Source organism: Apaloderma vittatum, unplaced genomic scaffold (assembly GCF_000703405.1).
Source record: "Apaloderma vittatum isolate BGI_N311 unplaced genomic scaffold, ASM70340v1 scaffold8362, whole genome shotgun sequence".
NCBI lineage: Eukaryota > Metazoa > Chordata > Aves > Trogoniformes > Trogonidae > Apaloderma > Apaloderma vittatum.
The window spans coordinates 21,087-37,285 of record NW_009705190.1 but is presented as its reverse complement, the minus strand read 5'-3'; the positions used below and the strand labels follow the sequence as shown (position 1 = coordinate 37,285).

Genomic DNA, 16,199 nt, shown 5'->3' with positions numbered 1-16,199 from the left:
CCCTGTTCCGCCTGCCCCTGTGCGGGGGTCCGGGCCGGTGTGTGGGCAGCTGGCCTGCCGTGAGAGTCGCTTAGGGACAAGGTGAGATGTCCAGAAATGGCTTTGAGAGGAATGTAGCTGAGGTGAGCGTGTAGAGGGAGTGCACTTGCATCAGGTGTCAGGATAAAAGTTGTCTTACGAGTGTGAAAAAAAAGATTTTTAATTTTTTTAATGAGACATCCTCATAGGTGGAGTCGTGTAAGAGAGGGGCAAATTGTGGCGTTTGGGGCTTTGGAAGGCAGTGGGTGGTCTTGGAAGACACATACGGTCGAGCTGGAGCACAAAGGTTGAATTTTGAGGAAGTAAACAGGAGATCTCTGTGTTTCGTTCTACCATGCAAAGCCAGGTTCTGCTGGAAAACAATAAAGAGCCTTGGCAGATGCTCGTGGGAGAGCTGGAGGTGCGGTTGGGGAACGTGTGCAGCCTGGGTGTTTGGGAACGGGTGCTTTGGGTGAGAGGGGCTGAGGGGGCTGTGATGTGGGCTGCAGTGTTCCCCTGCATGCCGCAGAAGGGTCCTGTTACGCGGCAGGCAGGACTTGCTTCCAGGAGGCAGCTCTAGATTTGGGGTCCTCTGATAGTTTGTCAGATCAGGTTTTTCTTTCTTGTACCAGAATCATTTTATTTAAAGTACTCTTAATGTGTGCGAGGAAGCCTGTAAGGACTTGCATGTTTCAGTGGAGAGACTCTTTAACACCATGGAATTGTGACGTACGGCTGTTCTGAGTAGTTGCATCTTTTTAGTTACTCTCTAATGTGAGTGTCAGATAGGGATTTGCTCCTGAGTATTTCAGTCTGTGGTAATGCTGGGATGGCTGCAGAGGTGTGGTGGCTAGTGATGTCTGCTCACAGTCTGAATTTGCTGTTCTAGGAAGATGGTGTGAGTATTTGGGGAAAAAAAATACTTACGATTTCGTGGATGGGCGGATAGATTTAGTGACTTCTCTCTAGAGTGGCTGTGCTAAGCTGTACGCCAAGTGTGTACATGCTTCCTTCGGGTTAGGAGGATGTAGAAGATGATCGGGTAAAGGTGTGGGTTTTGAGTTTAACTTAGATTGTTGGTGACCAGATGGAGAATAACTGAGAAGAGTTTATTGCTATCCTGGATGTTGAGCCTTCTGCAAAATCTAAACAAAGTCTAAGAAATGCCAAAACAGTAAAAACTAGCATGTCATTACAGTGTTATCCTAATGTGATAATGAGTAGAGCTTTGCAAATAGTCCTGATATGGACTATGATGTCTTAATGTTTTCACAGAACTTACTAGTTCACTGCTGTGGATCAGCTAGTGCTGCCAACAGATTTTTTTTTTATTTTTATTTTTTGTTTACTGAATAATATTGGCGATTTGAATATATTGGAACTAAGACCTGTTAGCTCCAATACAGGACAAGACTACACCTTTCTCTGACTGGAGCGTGGCCAAAGATCTGTCATGATTTTCTTTTATCTTGGCTGGTTTTGTTTAAGATGGGTGTAACATTGTGTTTGTAGTTGGAGAAGACTTGAAGTGAGGTAGCATTACTAAATGTAAGTAAAGCAGCGGATTTGTGAAGGTAAATTGGGTGCCTGCGTAAATGGAGTAAGACTCCCCTGGAGAAGCATTTAAAAACAACTTTTAGAATGTTAAGAAAATCCCAGTGCAGTCCCGTGATCAATAAATGGGAAGCAGATGGAAGGTGTATTCCTGCAGTTCTTATACAGTGCGTTCCCACTTTGTGTCTTGTTTGAAGTAGTTGGCAAATAGAGTTTGACGGAACATCAGTCGTGGAAGGTCCTGGGAGTGCAGATCCCTGTGCCTGTTGCTGGAGGAGCGTGCCGGAGGGAGGTCTTTTGGGTGTTGCAGTGGCTGAGCACAAATGAGTTTGTGTTCCCTGATGTGGACCAAATGTACCAGAAACAGATGTGGGAAGTGCTGTTAGTGCTACAGGTTCTAGAGGGTTTTGTTGAGGGAGTGGATCAGGGGAGTAGTTCCATTTCTTGTGGTTTTTTTAAGTCTGTAAGAGTCACAGAAAATCTGCCATGATTAAAGGTGGTGGGCAGCTTATTTACGATGTTGCTAAAGTGTCCTTGTGCCTTTCAGGGTTTCAACAGTGTTTTAAATGACTTAGTGTGACTTAAACATGCTGTCATGCTTTTTTATGGCATAAACACTCAAATTAGATGGCTTGCATCAACAAAGAGGAAAAGGAAAAATGATTTTTCAACATAAGCTTTGAATAAAAGCTAATTTCTTCCTTCCAGATTTAGAGGGGGAAAACTGAAAATGTTTAACAAATCCTTTGGAACTCCATTTGGAGGCAGCACCGGCTTTGGGACAACTTCAACTTTTGGACAAAGTAAGTACACCATCTATAAACTGACTTTTCAGTACTTAAAGTGTCTTTTCCTGGACGTGCAGCTGGCGAATCAGATGGAAGTGGTGATTGTTTGTGTGCAGTGGAATTGAAATGCTGCTAGACTATCCAGCTCACTTTGCAGTGAATCAGATTCAGGGCACCTACGCTTCTCCACTAACCAAGATTTTAATTTGGGTAGATATCTGAATTCCACATACGGTTGTTGAAACTCCCATTTTTTAAAATGAGTGGAAACTCAACTGCCTAGATTAAGGCTGTCTTGCCAGAGCAGGGGTTTAGATTTCTTTCATTTAGGACTGGATTCGCTGGGAAGACTTAGCAGGAAAAAGCACATAATGCCAGCAGTGTCTTCTGGAAATACACATTGTAAACACCACAGTGCATGAGTGTTTAGCCATTAAAGCAGACTGTATGTGCATGTGCCCTGTTCATTAGGAGGGAAACACGGTAATTCTGTTTATATTGCTCCTGAACCAAGGTACAGGAGAAACAACAGGTGCTGTAAAAGTGGTAGAGACCTTGCAGAGGAGTGTCTGTGTGTTCTGTAGAAGTGTCTGATTCGAATATTGTAATCTTTTGCCTGAAGAACTCTGTGGAAATATTAGTCATACCACGTTGTGTATCCCAGGTGCTGGTGGATGGGTTGTTATGCACAAACTTCTGGAAAGTTAAACAGGCAGTGACAGCGTTTACTTTCCAGTACAGGTTTAGAATATGGTTTCAAACGCTACTGCTGATTTTCAGATGCTGGCTTTGGTACTACAAGTGGAGGAGCATTTGGAACATCAGCCTTTGGGTCGAACAATAATACTGGAGGCCTCTTCGGGACTACGCAGACAAAACCAGGTACTGCTCTGTTACAGTTGTAGTGGAATGCAGTGCTGAAAGAGGAATGTTTACTAAAAAAACCCAAAAAAGGCTGGGGAGGTAAAGAAAAGCAACCAGGCAACCACCAACAAAAGTAACAACGAGGAAATTAAACAACAAAGGAACAACAATGAAAAAACCCCAAGAACCCTCAACTGTAAAACATAAGCGATTAATGACTGCAAGTGATTAATAGTCTGTTTCTGTTTTCAGGAGGATTATTTGGCTCAACTACATTTAATCAGCCAGCCACCTCCTCCACAAGCAGTGGCTTTGGGTTCGGAACATCAGCTGGAACATCAAATAGCTTGTTTGGAACTACCAGCACTGGTGGAGGCCTCTTTTCATCCCAAAATAATGCCTTTGCGCAGAATAAGCCAGCAGGGTTTGGAAGTGAGTAAAACTGCTGCAGCCCTCTTGAGCATTGCTTATTTTGTTTGACTGAAGAGCATGGAAAGGTGGAGGCATGGGTGGATCTGATACAAGTGTTAGTGTGGCGGGTTGGTGTGTTTTCCTTCTGAAGGATCCAGTGACTACTGTGGTCTGCAGTAGCCAAGAGTGAGCCTGATATGCTACAAAATCTGTAGCTGTGATTCTAGCCATGAGGTTTTAGAAAAAGTTGAAAAAGGTGGTCAATTGGCATTTTCTGTTCTTAAATATCTTTTGCCGCTGCTTCATTTTAGCTTTTATTCTGCTATTGTAGAGCAGTCAGAGTTGATTTGGCTTCTGGCATCGGAATGCTTGAAATGCCTCTTAAACTCTACACTAATTCCCTGAAGCAGAAACCTCACTTATTCCCTTTATACATGTAATTTTGTTAACATTGTCAGGAGTTGAATGAACCTGGCTGCTGTGGTTATTCCAGTATTTCCTAGGGTGATGAGTTGGAGGCAGTTCTACAGCAGAATATTGCATTGGCAGCCTATAGGTTTGTAGCTCTGCTGCAAATTTTTTTTTTCCCTATCCAAAATATTTTGTCATTCGAATAAAATGGGGTTTAAGTTTTAAAATTCAGGTTTGGTTTAGTACTGATTTATTTTATTTTTTTTCTTTTTGAAAGACTTTGGAACTAGTACCAGCAGTGGAGGTCTCTTTGGAACCACTAATACTACTTCCAATCCGTTTGGGAGTACATCAGGCTCTCTGTTTGGCCCGACTAGTTTCACTGCTGCTCCTACTGGCACAACTATTAAGTTTAATGTAAGTTCTGATTGTCTTTCTTTATCAAATCTGTTTGTTGTAGGAAGCATCACGTTTTGCATTTCTTTTGTGTAAAGTACTTATTTGGTCAAATGTGTAGTTCCTATGCAAGTATGTAGTGTTCTGAAATGATTTGAAAACATCCCCTTTAGCGAAACTGCAGTGTAAATGGGATGCATAATTAAATCCAAAGAACTAGATTTTTTTTTATTCTGAATTCGACGAACTTCTCAAACAGCGTGGAGTAATACCCTGTCTAGACTTTCTAGGTTTCAGCGTTAAAGCTGAAGAGGTAAAGCAGCTCTTAAAATTGAGCTTTCTTGGGAAGGTAGGAAGTGCCACAGAATTTAGGGTAGTGAAGGCTAAGTGCTAATGGCAGTAAGAGATGTTAAAAGACATCTTGGAATGGGTCAGAATAAATGCAATTCTCTTGTAAGTCACTATGACTTTGGAAATGCAAATTGAAATGTGAAGACTGATTCCATGTTTTCTGGATGAGTTGCCTTTTTTTAAAGGGTTATAGAATCCTGGAACAATTCAGGTTGGAAAAGACGCTTGGGATCATCGAGTCCAACCATTAACCCTACACTACAAGTTCACCCCTGAACCATATCACCCAACACCACATCTAAGTGACACTTGAACACGTCCAGGGATGGCGCCTTAACCCCCTCCCCAGGCAGTCTGTTCCAGGGTCTGACCACTCTTTCTGTGAAGAATTTCTTCCTAATGTCCAGCCTAAACCTGCCCTGTTGCAACTTGAAACCATTCCCCCTGGTTCTGTCCCTAATTCCCTGTGAGAAGAGACCAGCACCAACTTCTCTACAATGTCCTTTCAAGTAATTGTGGAGCATGATGAGATCCCCCCCTCAGTTCTGTGGTGGTTGAAAATGGAGGGTTGCTTGGAAAAGCAGCAGTGATGGAAATGGGGTAACTGACATCTACTGAGAAGAGGCATTGGTATTCTCAAATACTTGTTCATGTAAATGTCAGCCCTCTTCATTTGTAGACTGAGACAATTTAACAGACTGAAACTTTGTTATTTCAGAATGAAGACAGAACTGTGGTGATAGCTTGGGCAGACTGAGTGCCATTGATACATGCTTTCGTAGTGCAGTTAAAAAAATGGGGGATGAAATCCCTGCATGGCTAGAGGATTTGTGTCACAAATTTGTGCAAATTATTTTTAAAGCAAAATTAGGAAATGAACTGCACTGTTTTGAGTGTTACTGGGTTAAATTCTGCTATTGATTGCTGCCGCACATGCCTTGTCACTGGGTGAGGCGGCAGCTGTACCACTAATGTCAGTACACTGCTTCACTAAATTTAGTTTTTAACAGCATCTGGTGAGAGTACTAACTTTTAACAAAAGCCTGTCTGCGTTTTTAAACTTGATACCTTAACCTCTTCTCTTGCAGCCACCAACTGGTACAGATACGATGGTAAAATCTGGAGGTAGCACTAACATCAATACCAAACACCAATGTATTACCGCTATGAAAGAATACGAAAGCAAATCTCTTGAGGTCAGTCCATGAGCGTTCAAACATGCTTATCTTGTTTGTCTGCCTGTTAGTGTTGGTCTATCAGAGCTTTTTTGACTGCAATAAGTAACTCCTCTGCTTGTTGAGTACAACATTCAATATCTGCATCACTCACAAAAGGGAGGTATCAAGTAAAATACTTGATGCGTTGTCATATTAATTGCATTTGTTTTTAAATGCTCAACACTACACTTTCTGAAGAGATGAAACTTCATCTCGCTGTACAGCAGAACTTGAGCAAAATTCAGATGATTAATATTTACTAATGTTACCAAGGATTTAACCTGCAACTTTTATGTTCAAGTTGCCTTGTTCGATACTTCCAAACAGGTCTTCTGCTCAAAAGATCTGAAAAAACTCTGAAGTAAAATCAAAGCCCAAATGAACTGCAGAAGTACATTTAAATTAGGTCCTGTTTATGGCGTCCTTTTTAAAAATCTAGGTGTTGTAGCTTTTCTTTACCTTCATCCTGGAGCTGGCTGGAATGCTGTGTGAACATGCCACTGACAATGTTCTAACCTTAGCCTGTGTAAAAAGAATGTGTAACAAGAACTAAATTTTCCTTTCCTAGGAACTTCGTTTAGAAGACTATCAGGCAAATAGGAAAGGACCCTCAAACCCTGTAGGAGCAGGAGCAGCTGCAGGCTTATTTGGCTCTTCTACTGCTACGTCAAGTACTGCTACAGGACTTTTTGGCTCTTCAACTACTAACACAGGCTTTTCATACGGACAGAATAAAAGTGCTTTTGGAACCAGTAAGTACAGGGATTGCCCAAGCTGGCGGCCATGCTGGGCTTCATGTATTTCATGTGCAGCCGGCTCTGAAGAAAGCACCTAGTTCCACGGAGATGGCAACAGCAGTTGTGAGCAGAATTGAATGCTCTTGTCGATGCGTACACCATTTTTACCACACGTGAACAGCCCTTTTGCTCTGGGGAGAAAAAGGGAGACAGTGTTTGAAGTACAACTTCAAACTTCTGATTTCTTATCTCCTCCAGACTACTTTGTCTGAACACAGGTTCCATGCGGTATTAGTGACACGGGGTATTTCGCTGTTCCATTGAATTGAAACATCTTTTTTTCTCTTTGAATGTGCCGAGTATGGAAATCTAGTGGGTTTGGGTAAATACTTGAGGGTTTTCTAACAGATGTGTTCTTTTTGTAGGTACGACTGGCTTTGGAACAGGAACAACCGGAGGTCTTTTTGGTCAGCAATCTCAAACTACAAGTCTCTTTAACAAACCATTTGGTCAAGCCACAACAACACAGAACACTGGCTTTTCTTTTGGGAATACCACTCTAGGGCAGCCAAACACAAACACAATGGTAAGATAAAATTGTTTGAACCCTTAAAGGTGTAAATTCATAAAATCATAGAATCACAGAATAGTTTTGGCTGGAAGAGACCTTCAAGATCAAGTCCAATCTTTTCCTAGCCCTGTCAACACCACTAAACCATGTCCTTCAACACAACATCTGCAAATTGTGGTACAGCTACTCCAGCGAGGCTGTGATAGTGATTTAAGTCTTCCTCAAATGCTAGTACAGCTTCATAAAACTAGGATGCAAAGCTCTGAACACTGAGCTAGCAACTTCTTGCCAGTCAAAAGTTTTCATTTGTGGTAATTGGTCAGCAGTACAGATTTAATGCCTCTTCCCATTCCCTTCCTTAAGCAGTCTGCTCTCTATTCATTCAAGGATTTCTGATCATGTTCACGCAGATCGTATTCCTTTATCGATATTCTGTGGGAGTTTATTAATGGTTCTGTACTTCCTGGTGACTAATGCACAGCATTCATGGTCTCTTGATAGCTATAACTTGGTCCATAGCTAGGGGCTCTGGCTCCAAATACACTATATTGTTACTGAGTATTTTGTGACATCTCCCATAAAACCCCATGAAATGCCATTTTTTCTACCTTCCTCACTTAGAGCGATGAGGAAATTCCAATAACCTTCTAAGCCTGGAGCATAAATTCTTGGATTAGTTTTTTAATTTCCTTTTTGTAAGTTATTTCTTGGAGAATAACTACAGCTTCTGAAATGCTTTTTACCCACCTTCTTTCCCCAGCAAAAGGGGGAACCAGCTTTGCATGTTGATTCTGTTCTCATCAGTGCTAGACTTGGACAAGCATTGGAACATTATCTTAACCTCATTCCTCTTTGTAGGGTCTCTTTGGGGTAACCCAGCCCTCGCAGCCTGGAGGCCTTTTTGGAACAGCTGGCAGCACAAATGCTGGTACTGGATTTGGAACCGGAACTGGTCTTTTTGGACAAGCTAACACAGGATTTGGTGTTGGCGGTTCGGTATGTCTGTACCTTAATAATAATTAAAAAAAATCGTTAAAAAAAGAGGCAAATAGAGCCAGAATGGCTTAGAGTCCTGTTCCTGGATCTTGACCTCCATGAAAGGAGTGTTGTCTTAAGAGTTTAGATACCTAAGATGCAAAAATAGTATGGGTTTGTGTCAGCTGAAGGATACAGTAAAAGGATGTGTAATGGAACCAGTGTTGCAGAAAGAATGTTTTTAACAAACGACCTCCTAAGTGCAAAAATACAGCAAGAGAGACTGAGAGTCTCGCTGCCTGTGTATTGCGAAGGATGTGTTGAAAATGCAGGCCTTTATGTTGTGATGGTGACTTCAGCAAAAACGAAGTTGATTCTTGATCCTCAGTCATTTTGGTTGTAGTGGAGTGAAAATCATAAGATCATTTGTGTTGGAAAAGACCCTTAAGATAGAGTCCAGCTGTAACAGGTTTCCCGAAGGTGACTGCTGTGTACTGGTGCATGTGGCTTGAAATAACACACCACTGTTGGGAGTCTGAGTTGCGTGGTCTAAATCATGCTTGGCTTGAATTCTGCTTTCCTGCCTACATCAAAGCATGACTGCAGTTCTTCTCATGTCAGTTTGTCAGGCTTCCAAATTCATGGGATTTTTTTCCTTTCAGACCCTGTTTGGTAACAAGCCTGCTGGATTTGGAACCACCACGACCAGTGCTCCTTCGTTTGGTACAACCACGGGCAGCGGGCTCTTTGGTAACAAACCAACCCTGACTTTAGGAACCAATACAAACACTTCCAATTTTGGTACATATAAAGTGGGATTTCAGTCACTTAAAACCATACTGCATATACCACACACCTGGCTGCTGAATATTGCATGCTAAATAATTACGAATGTTAAAATTCTGAGGTAAGCCGTGCGTCTGATGCATGTTGCTGCAGGGATGCATCGTGACATGTTGCTGCAGGGAAGCATTGTGGCTGCTGTTCTATACCTTTCTTCTTGGTGGTACTCCCCAACTCAGAAGGCAGATCATTAGGTAGAAGTACCAGTCTTTCAGTGAGTACTTAAGAGAAGGTGGAACCTATAATTGAAGACTTTTGAAATTGGGAAAATTCAGGAAACAAAGAGGTTTGCTAAGAGGCTATAAACATGCTACAGTTATGAAGGAGTACTGAAGGAAATAAGGTAAAACCAGTGATGTCTAGAGCTTGATGGCAGGGATGAGGAGATCTTGCACTGGAGAGAATTAAAAGTAAAACAGTTTCAGTTTAACTGGTAGCTGTTGTTGTCTTTTGTGGTGTGAAGAATCGGAGTCCTGAAGAACTGGGTCCTATGTTAATGTTGGCCTCTCACACAGATGTTAGAGAACTGGTGTTGAGTGAGCATGTAATTGAGCAGGAGAAATGTGTTCAAGTAAATAACAGTCTGCCTTCATGGGAATTGTTTCATTTTTTTTTCCCCTTGACTGAGAAGGGCAAAACTGTTTCTTAAAGTGGACAGGAGTGGTTTTCGATCTTCACATCTGTCCCTTTTTAAAAATATGTATTTTAATACCAGTGATAAAAGTGCAATTAGCCTGTCAGACTAGAGAGAGGGAAGGAGTTGTCAAGTTCTTGGACTGCAGGGGCAGCACCTCAGCAAGTACAGGTTCCTCATGTGACCAGCCTTGGGCAAACTGTTACCACGGTGTTTGTAATGCTTGCTTCCAAGTCTCTTGTTCCACTGGTCTACAAGCTCTTCATAGCCACCTTAGTTGGTGTGTTGACACTCTTTGGTAGTGAACAGTGCTGACTAGTGTGTTTTTAATTTGCCTGCAGTGGTACAGTTTGTAGGAAAAATGGAGTTTGGTTCTAAAGTGTTCTTGATGTTGGTCCATGAATGCAGTTTTCTAGTTCCATTCTGTCCTTGCATACTAACCCACCATAGGATAGTTTCGCAGACTTGAGTTTAATAACTAATTTGTCTTGTGTTAGATTTGAATTGTACTTAGTTATAATACTTAGTTATAATTAGAGATGCGCCTTTGAGCTCTGTGCTTGTATGTATCTGAGTTGTTACCTGCCGAATCAGAGTCTGTGTGTGGTATAAACGGTATAAAATGGGATTTATTCCTTCCAAGTATTAAACAAACTTAGAACATTCTGTTGCCAGATACAGCATCATGTCTGTTCTGGCTTTCAGTAAAACTCAGAAGTTGGTAACAAGTAGAAAAGCTTAAGAAGGCAAAACAGTATTTTTTCTGACGTTTTCAATATTATAATTGTAACTCAGGTTTTTTACTGCTCAAGTCCCTTCTCTCTGCTTCTCGGTTTACCTTGCATTGTTGGAAATAATGTGTGAAATTTGACCTTAACTGTCACAAGGCTGTCTTTGAGCTGGTGATACTTAAATATGTGTTCATCTAACACTATTTGAGATCAATTTAAAAATGAGTTACTGCTTTTGTTCTTGAAGGTTTTGGTGCCAACACTGCTGGAAATAGTTTATTTGGAAATAAGCCTGCAACTGGGACTCTGGGAACTGGCCTTGGGACAGGGTTTGGAACAGGTAAATGGTTTACCAACTTTTTTCATATTAGCCTAAGCATAGTCTTCAAACCTCAGTAGTATAGCCTTGGTATTACTTGCTAACTCTAGTTCAGTAAAGGCTGTAGATGTTTTAGCTCGAAGCCGTGAATCCCAGTCTCACGTAAGTACCAAGCAGAGCTTGCTAACATGGCACTAAGTAACTTTTTAGAAATCATAGGCAGCGTTGCTAACAGTGTTGGCTAATGGCCCTGAAAACTGACAATATCCTCTGGGTTTGAAGCCTCTGATCAGATGAGTCTTGAGTGTCTGAAGCATTTGTGAATGTGTTGAATGTTCACTGCAATTTTAATTGATTCTTTGTTGTGCGATAAATTGGCTTTCAAGTTTGTCACAGTCTCATAGTAAATGACCGTTATGTCTCTTGCCACAGCTCTTGGGGCAGGACAGACATCTTTATTTGGAAACACCCAGCCTAAACTTGGTGGGACACTGGGAACAGGAGCATTTGGAGCACCAGGATTCAATACTTCAACAGCCACTCTGGGTTTTGGAGCCCCTCAGCCTGCTGTAGGTAAGTGTACATTAATTCCAATTTATTTACTGCATCCTCCCTACTTTGAGATGTTCCTAAACATAGGAGCACATCCCACCCAAGTGCTTTCGTGGGAAAAAAAAAAAGTGTTTGAGCATCTATTTGAGGCCACTTCTGTTTTCAGTAGCAGTGGAGACCGTGTTAATAACATCTTTTTGGTGCTAATAATTATATGTATATTTTTTAAGTAATTCAAAGTTGCTTAACGTCACTAATAGTTGTAGCTATTTTAGAGCTTTGTGTTTAAGATTACTAACGTATTTGGGGCAGCAACAGTAGGTACTTACAAAAAAAACTGTAAAGGAAACATAGTGTTAGCTGCTTCAGTACTTCTGGATAGAAGAGCTAGAGGGACTTAGTGAGTGTGGTGTGCCATTGGTGAAATACTTGTACTACCTCAAGTTGTGGCAGGGGAGATTTAGATTGGACATGAGGAGAAATTTCTGTACTGAAGGAGTGGTGGAGCATTGGAACAGACTGCCTGAGCAAGTGGAGAAGTCGCCATCCCTGGAGGTTTTCAAAAAACGTGTAGACATGGCACTTCAGGACATGATTTAGTGATTGTGGTGTTGGGTTGACAGTTGGATTCAGTGATCTTAGAGGTCTTGTCCAACCTTAATGATTCTGTGATTCTACCACTTTAAGTTAAAATGTCTGCCACTTCCAGCGATGTTCACCTTGTTTCAAGTGCTCAGATTCGCCAAACACATGGCATAAATAACTGATGCTCCAGACCCCAGAGGCTGCAATTTCAGGAAAATTATTTTCAAATTAGGGCAGGGGTCAGTGACACGTGCGTGGGACACCATACTGGTAGGGGAAAACCAGGCCTGAAACTGCTGGTTGGTACTGGGTGATTACCTCACCAAGTTCCATCCCAGTAAGCGAGAAGTCAGGCAAACTGGCAGAAAGCCTGTATGGATGAATGAGGAGTTCCTGGGAAAGCTCAAACATGAAAAGGAGTCACACAGGAGGTGGAAGCAGGGACAGGTAACCTGGAAAGAATATAGAGACATTGTCCGAGGATGCAGGGATGAGTGTAGGAAAGCCAAAGCCCATCTGGAACTGAATCTGACCACGGATGTCAAAGGCTATGAGGAATGGTTCTTCCTGTCTGTAGGCGACAGAAGGGAGAGCAGAGGTGGCTAATTTGCCTGAGGGTTGTGCTGCCATCCAGGTGGACCTGGGCGAGCTGGAGAAATGAAGTTCAAGAGGGGCAAAGTCCTGCCCCTGAACCCAGGCACCAGCACAGACTGGGGCCACCCAGCTGGAAAGAAGCTGGGTGGAGAAGGTCAGAGGGCTCCTGGTGAACAGCACGTTCACCACAAGACAGCAGTGTGCTCTTGTGGCAAAATGGCCAGTGATGTCCTGGGCTGTATTAGGAGGGAGGCGATCCTTCCTCTCTGCTCAGCACTTGGGAGGCTGCATCTGGAACACTGTGTCCAGTGCTGGCCTTCCCAGTGTGAGACCCACGGGCATACTGGAGAGATTCCAGTGGAGGGCCACAGAGAGGCTGGGAGCGTCTGCTGTGAGGAAAGGCTGGGAGAGCTGGAGCTGTTCAGCCTGGAGAAGAGACAGCTCAGGACATTCCATCCATGTACATCAATACCCGCAGGGAGGGTGCCCGGAAGATGGAGCCAGGCTTTTCCCAGTGGTGCCCAGTGGCAGGACCAGAGGTCATGGGCGCATGCTGGAACACGGGAGAATCCCTCAGATCATTGGGAAATGCTTTTCATTGCAAGGGTGCCTGAGCACTGGTGCAGGTGGCCCTGCTTGAGGAGGGTGCTAGGAAAAAGGTGACTTTCCGAGGTGCCTCCAGCCTCCCTGTTCTATGATCCTGTCACCACCCCTCAGAGTAACAGCATATACTAGTTCTGTGAGGCAGCGTGCAGTTGCAGCAAGCTACGTTCTTGTCATGATGAAATACCCTCATCAGTGTGGTGCCATCGAGTTTTATTATTTGTTTCCATCATACGTCTCTATTTCTTATGCTGAGACCTCCCTTGATGGAACTCTGCAGATGATTCAGCTTTAGGTTGCTCAAAGTGAAAGTCTAGAAGACAGTCAAGAGGCCGTCATTGTTGAGAGGACACTACAGATCTGTAAGTTTGGCTGCTGTAAGCCAGGATATGGAAACGTAGCATCATGGATTTTTATTTTTTTAAAAAACTTTTTCCTTAAAAGATATTTCAGAAGCTGTATTAGTTAAAAGTTTTGGCAGGCCAGGCTCATTCTACTGATGTGTATATCTCCATGCCCTCAGCTTTTCACCAATAAAAACTCAATATGGCTGCAAATTCTGATGAAGGAGTAAAATCTGATTTCTTCCTTCAGACTGCTACAGCAATGGTGACTGAAAAGCAGGGAAAAGGATTGCTGATGTTTGTATAGAAATTTGAATTCCTATGGGGAGATCATCTGATTGGAAGAATGTCTTTTCTGTGTACCTTGGTTCTAATTTAATATAACTGTTAAAACTAAAAAATCATGTTCTCTTTACAGCCTTGACAGACCCAAATGCATCAGCTGCCCAGCAAGCTGTTCTTCAGCAGCATCTCAATAGCTTGACTTACTCACCCTTTGGAGATTCTCCACTCTTCAGAAACCCCATGTCAGACCCAAAGAAGAAAGAAGAGGTAAGTGCATGTGAAAGTTGAATTCACTTTCTGGGTGAGATATGAAGTTGTGCCCATGACCTTCACTTATTTTGCTGCTCACAGCACACTTAAGTTGGTATCTCTGTACTCACAGCGATGCCCTAGCTTTTTCTGTTCTTCAGGATGCAAACTGCTTGTGACCATGGCTTTGTTTACTGCTATAGACTTCTCAGAGCCTTGGCTTTGGAGTTGTTTTTATGCTCACTGCTGCTATTTGAGAATAAAGATGGCTCATTTCCTATGCTTGGAGTATTTTTTTAGTGTTTAACTTGAGCTTTGCTTGTGATACCTCTTATGACAGTCTCTGACAAACCATGCGGTGTGGATTTGTTTATTCAGACTTCATAAGTGTTAAAGGGAGATTGTATATAGCTGCTGCCCTCGGGCAAGTTCAGGGGCTAAAGACGACTCCTGCCCAGCCCCTGGAACCCAGCACAGTGTGCCCAGAGACCAGGGAGTCTCCTTCCTGTGCTGGCGGGTGTCGCTGTCGTGCAAGCACAATCAGTGGTGAAGGTTCCCTTGTGAAAGCAGACATGGTTATGCTCTCTAGACTCATCTGCATATTTGTGGATCTTGTGATCATTGTGGATCATTGTGGATCTTTGTGAGCATTAGCGTGGCCCCTCTGTCCATCCAATAGTCCTGCCCAGATTCTGAGCCTTACCTGGTCCACAGAGCAGCTCGTCTGGCTTGGTGCTTGCTGCAAACAGATGCACGCAGTCCCACTCGTTTCAGGGGCACGCTGTGCTCATGGGTTCCTTGATACCGGTTTGAGCCCTCTGACCCTCCAAACCCTGCCGGGACCTGGGGCCTCCTCCAGGTGGGCTGGTCCAGTTGGAAGCTTGCTAGCCAACTGCACACACAGAAACCACCCCCCCCTCCTCCTCCCCTCCCCGAGCACACGTGAGGTTTGGGGATGGTGGAGATACTCTGCAAGTGGGTAGTGCTGAGAGCTTCAGTCACCTCTGCCCTCTGCAGTAGCTACACCTAGGACAGTGACTGGGACACAGACACAGAGAAACAAAGCTGTTGCCAACCAGCTCTGTATCTCTGGTTTGGTTCATTGCTTCCCCCTTTCCTTTTTATCCCGCTGTACGTAGAAGGTCTTTGAATAGGTAGCCTTACCAAAGCAAGCTCTCTCACTGTCCACAAATCCTTACAGTAAGTGCTAGAAAAATTCCCTGTTGTCCGTCTTTTTGTTTCAGAGGCTGAAACCAACAAACCCAGCAGCTCAGAAGGCCTTAACGACACCTACCCACTACAAACTGACTCCACGTCCAGCAACAAGAGTGCGACCAAAAGCTTTACAGTCAGCTGGGTCTGCTAAATCTCATCTTTTTGATGGTCTTGATGATGATGAACCATCCTTGTCCAATGGTGCCTTCATGCCAAGGTTAGTTTTTCTTTTGTATATGTTGGAGGGAGGAGGTGGTGCAAGAATCTTCTGATCAGATTAAGTAAATCATGTATAATGTCCTAAATTCCATAAGTGTTTTGTGATTTGACTCAAATAGGAATAGCAATAACAGGTTTTATGTAAAATGTGACTAAAAGCGTTTTCTGTAGAGGAGATGAAAATGGTCAGCTTAAACTGTAAAGGCCAAATAAGCTCCCATGACTGGAACAGAGATCCAGTAAAATAAATTAAGAATATTAAAAGGAAAGCTTGTACAGAGTAATGCTATTGCTTCTCAAGTAGCGGTGTCGTGAGGTTTACTAAAGCACCCGACGCTTTGCTGAAGGCAGATTTCTGGTGTTTTCATATCCTAGCACTGGTTCTATTTCAGATACACGGATATCTGAGTAACAAGGCTGTGGATCTACCCTACTGAAGCTTTGGGTTTTATTCCTCAAGAGCACCAGTGGCAATCAAATTGAAAAGGGATTTGGAAGCTTTGGCTTGTAGTTAAAAACAAATAAAATATTTGGAGAAAGATCCATCAGTCATTGAAAGTAGTCCTAAACATAGCCTTAAAAATCTTGCAATTTTTGTGAAGCTAGTTTGCCTTTAATTTAGCCTGAACAGTCTGTTTGCTTTCCAGGGAGAGAGCAGAGTATGGAATTAGTCATTATTTTATTGAAAAACACTGCATGAACAAAATATCGTAACAAAGGGATACTATATAGA

The 16,199-nt window shown here is 42.8% G+C and overlaps 1 protein-coding gene across 1 annotated transcript in view; it reads left to right on the top strand.

Moving 5' to 3' along the window:
- Positions 1–2,302: 2,302 nt before the first annotated feature.
- The window catches only part of NUP98 (nucleoporin 98kDa), a gene marked incomplete at its 3' end in the record, with an annotated part of 32,952 nt that continues 19,055 nt past the window's right edge, over positions 2,303–16,199 (top strand). Inside the window, exons 1-13 of the mRNA XM_009865302.1 lie at positions 2,303–2,375; positions 3,141–3,242; positions 3,477–3,656; positions 4,324–4,463; positions 5,882–5,989; positions 6,579–6,762; positions 7,173–7,333; positions 8,177–8,314; positions 8,956–9,043; positions 10,749–10,841; positions 11,253–11,393; positions 13,917–14,050; positions 15,277–15,464. Of these exons, the coding sequence (XP_009863604.1) occupies positions 2,303–2,375; positions 3,141–3,242; positions 3,477–3,656; positions 4,324–4,463; positions 5,882–5,989; positions 6,579–6,762; positions 7,173–7,333; positions 8,177–8,314; positions 8,956–9,043; positions 10,749–10,841; positions 11,253–11,393; positions 13,917–14,050; positions 15,277–15,464 (1,730 nt within the window). The remainder of the gene's footprint in view (positions 2,376–3,140; positions 3,243–3,476; positions 3,657–4,323; positions 4,464–5,881; positions 5,990–6,578; positions 6,763–7,172; positions 7,334–8,176; positions 8,315–8,955; positions 9,044–10,748; positions 10,842–11,252; positions 11,394–13,916; positions 14,051–15,276; positions 15,465–16,199) is intronic.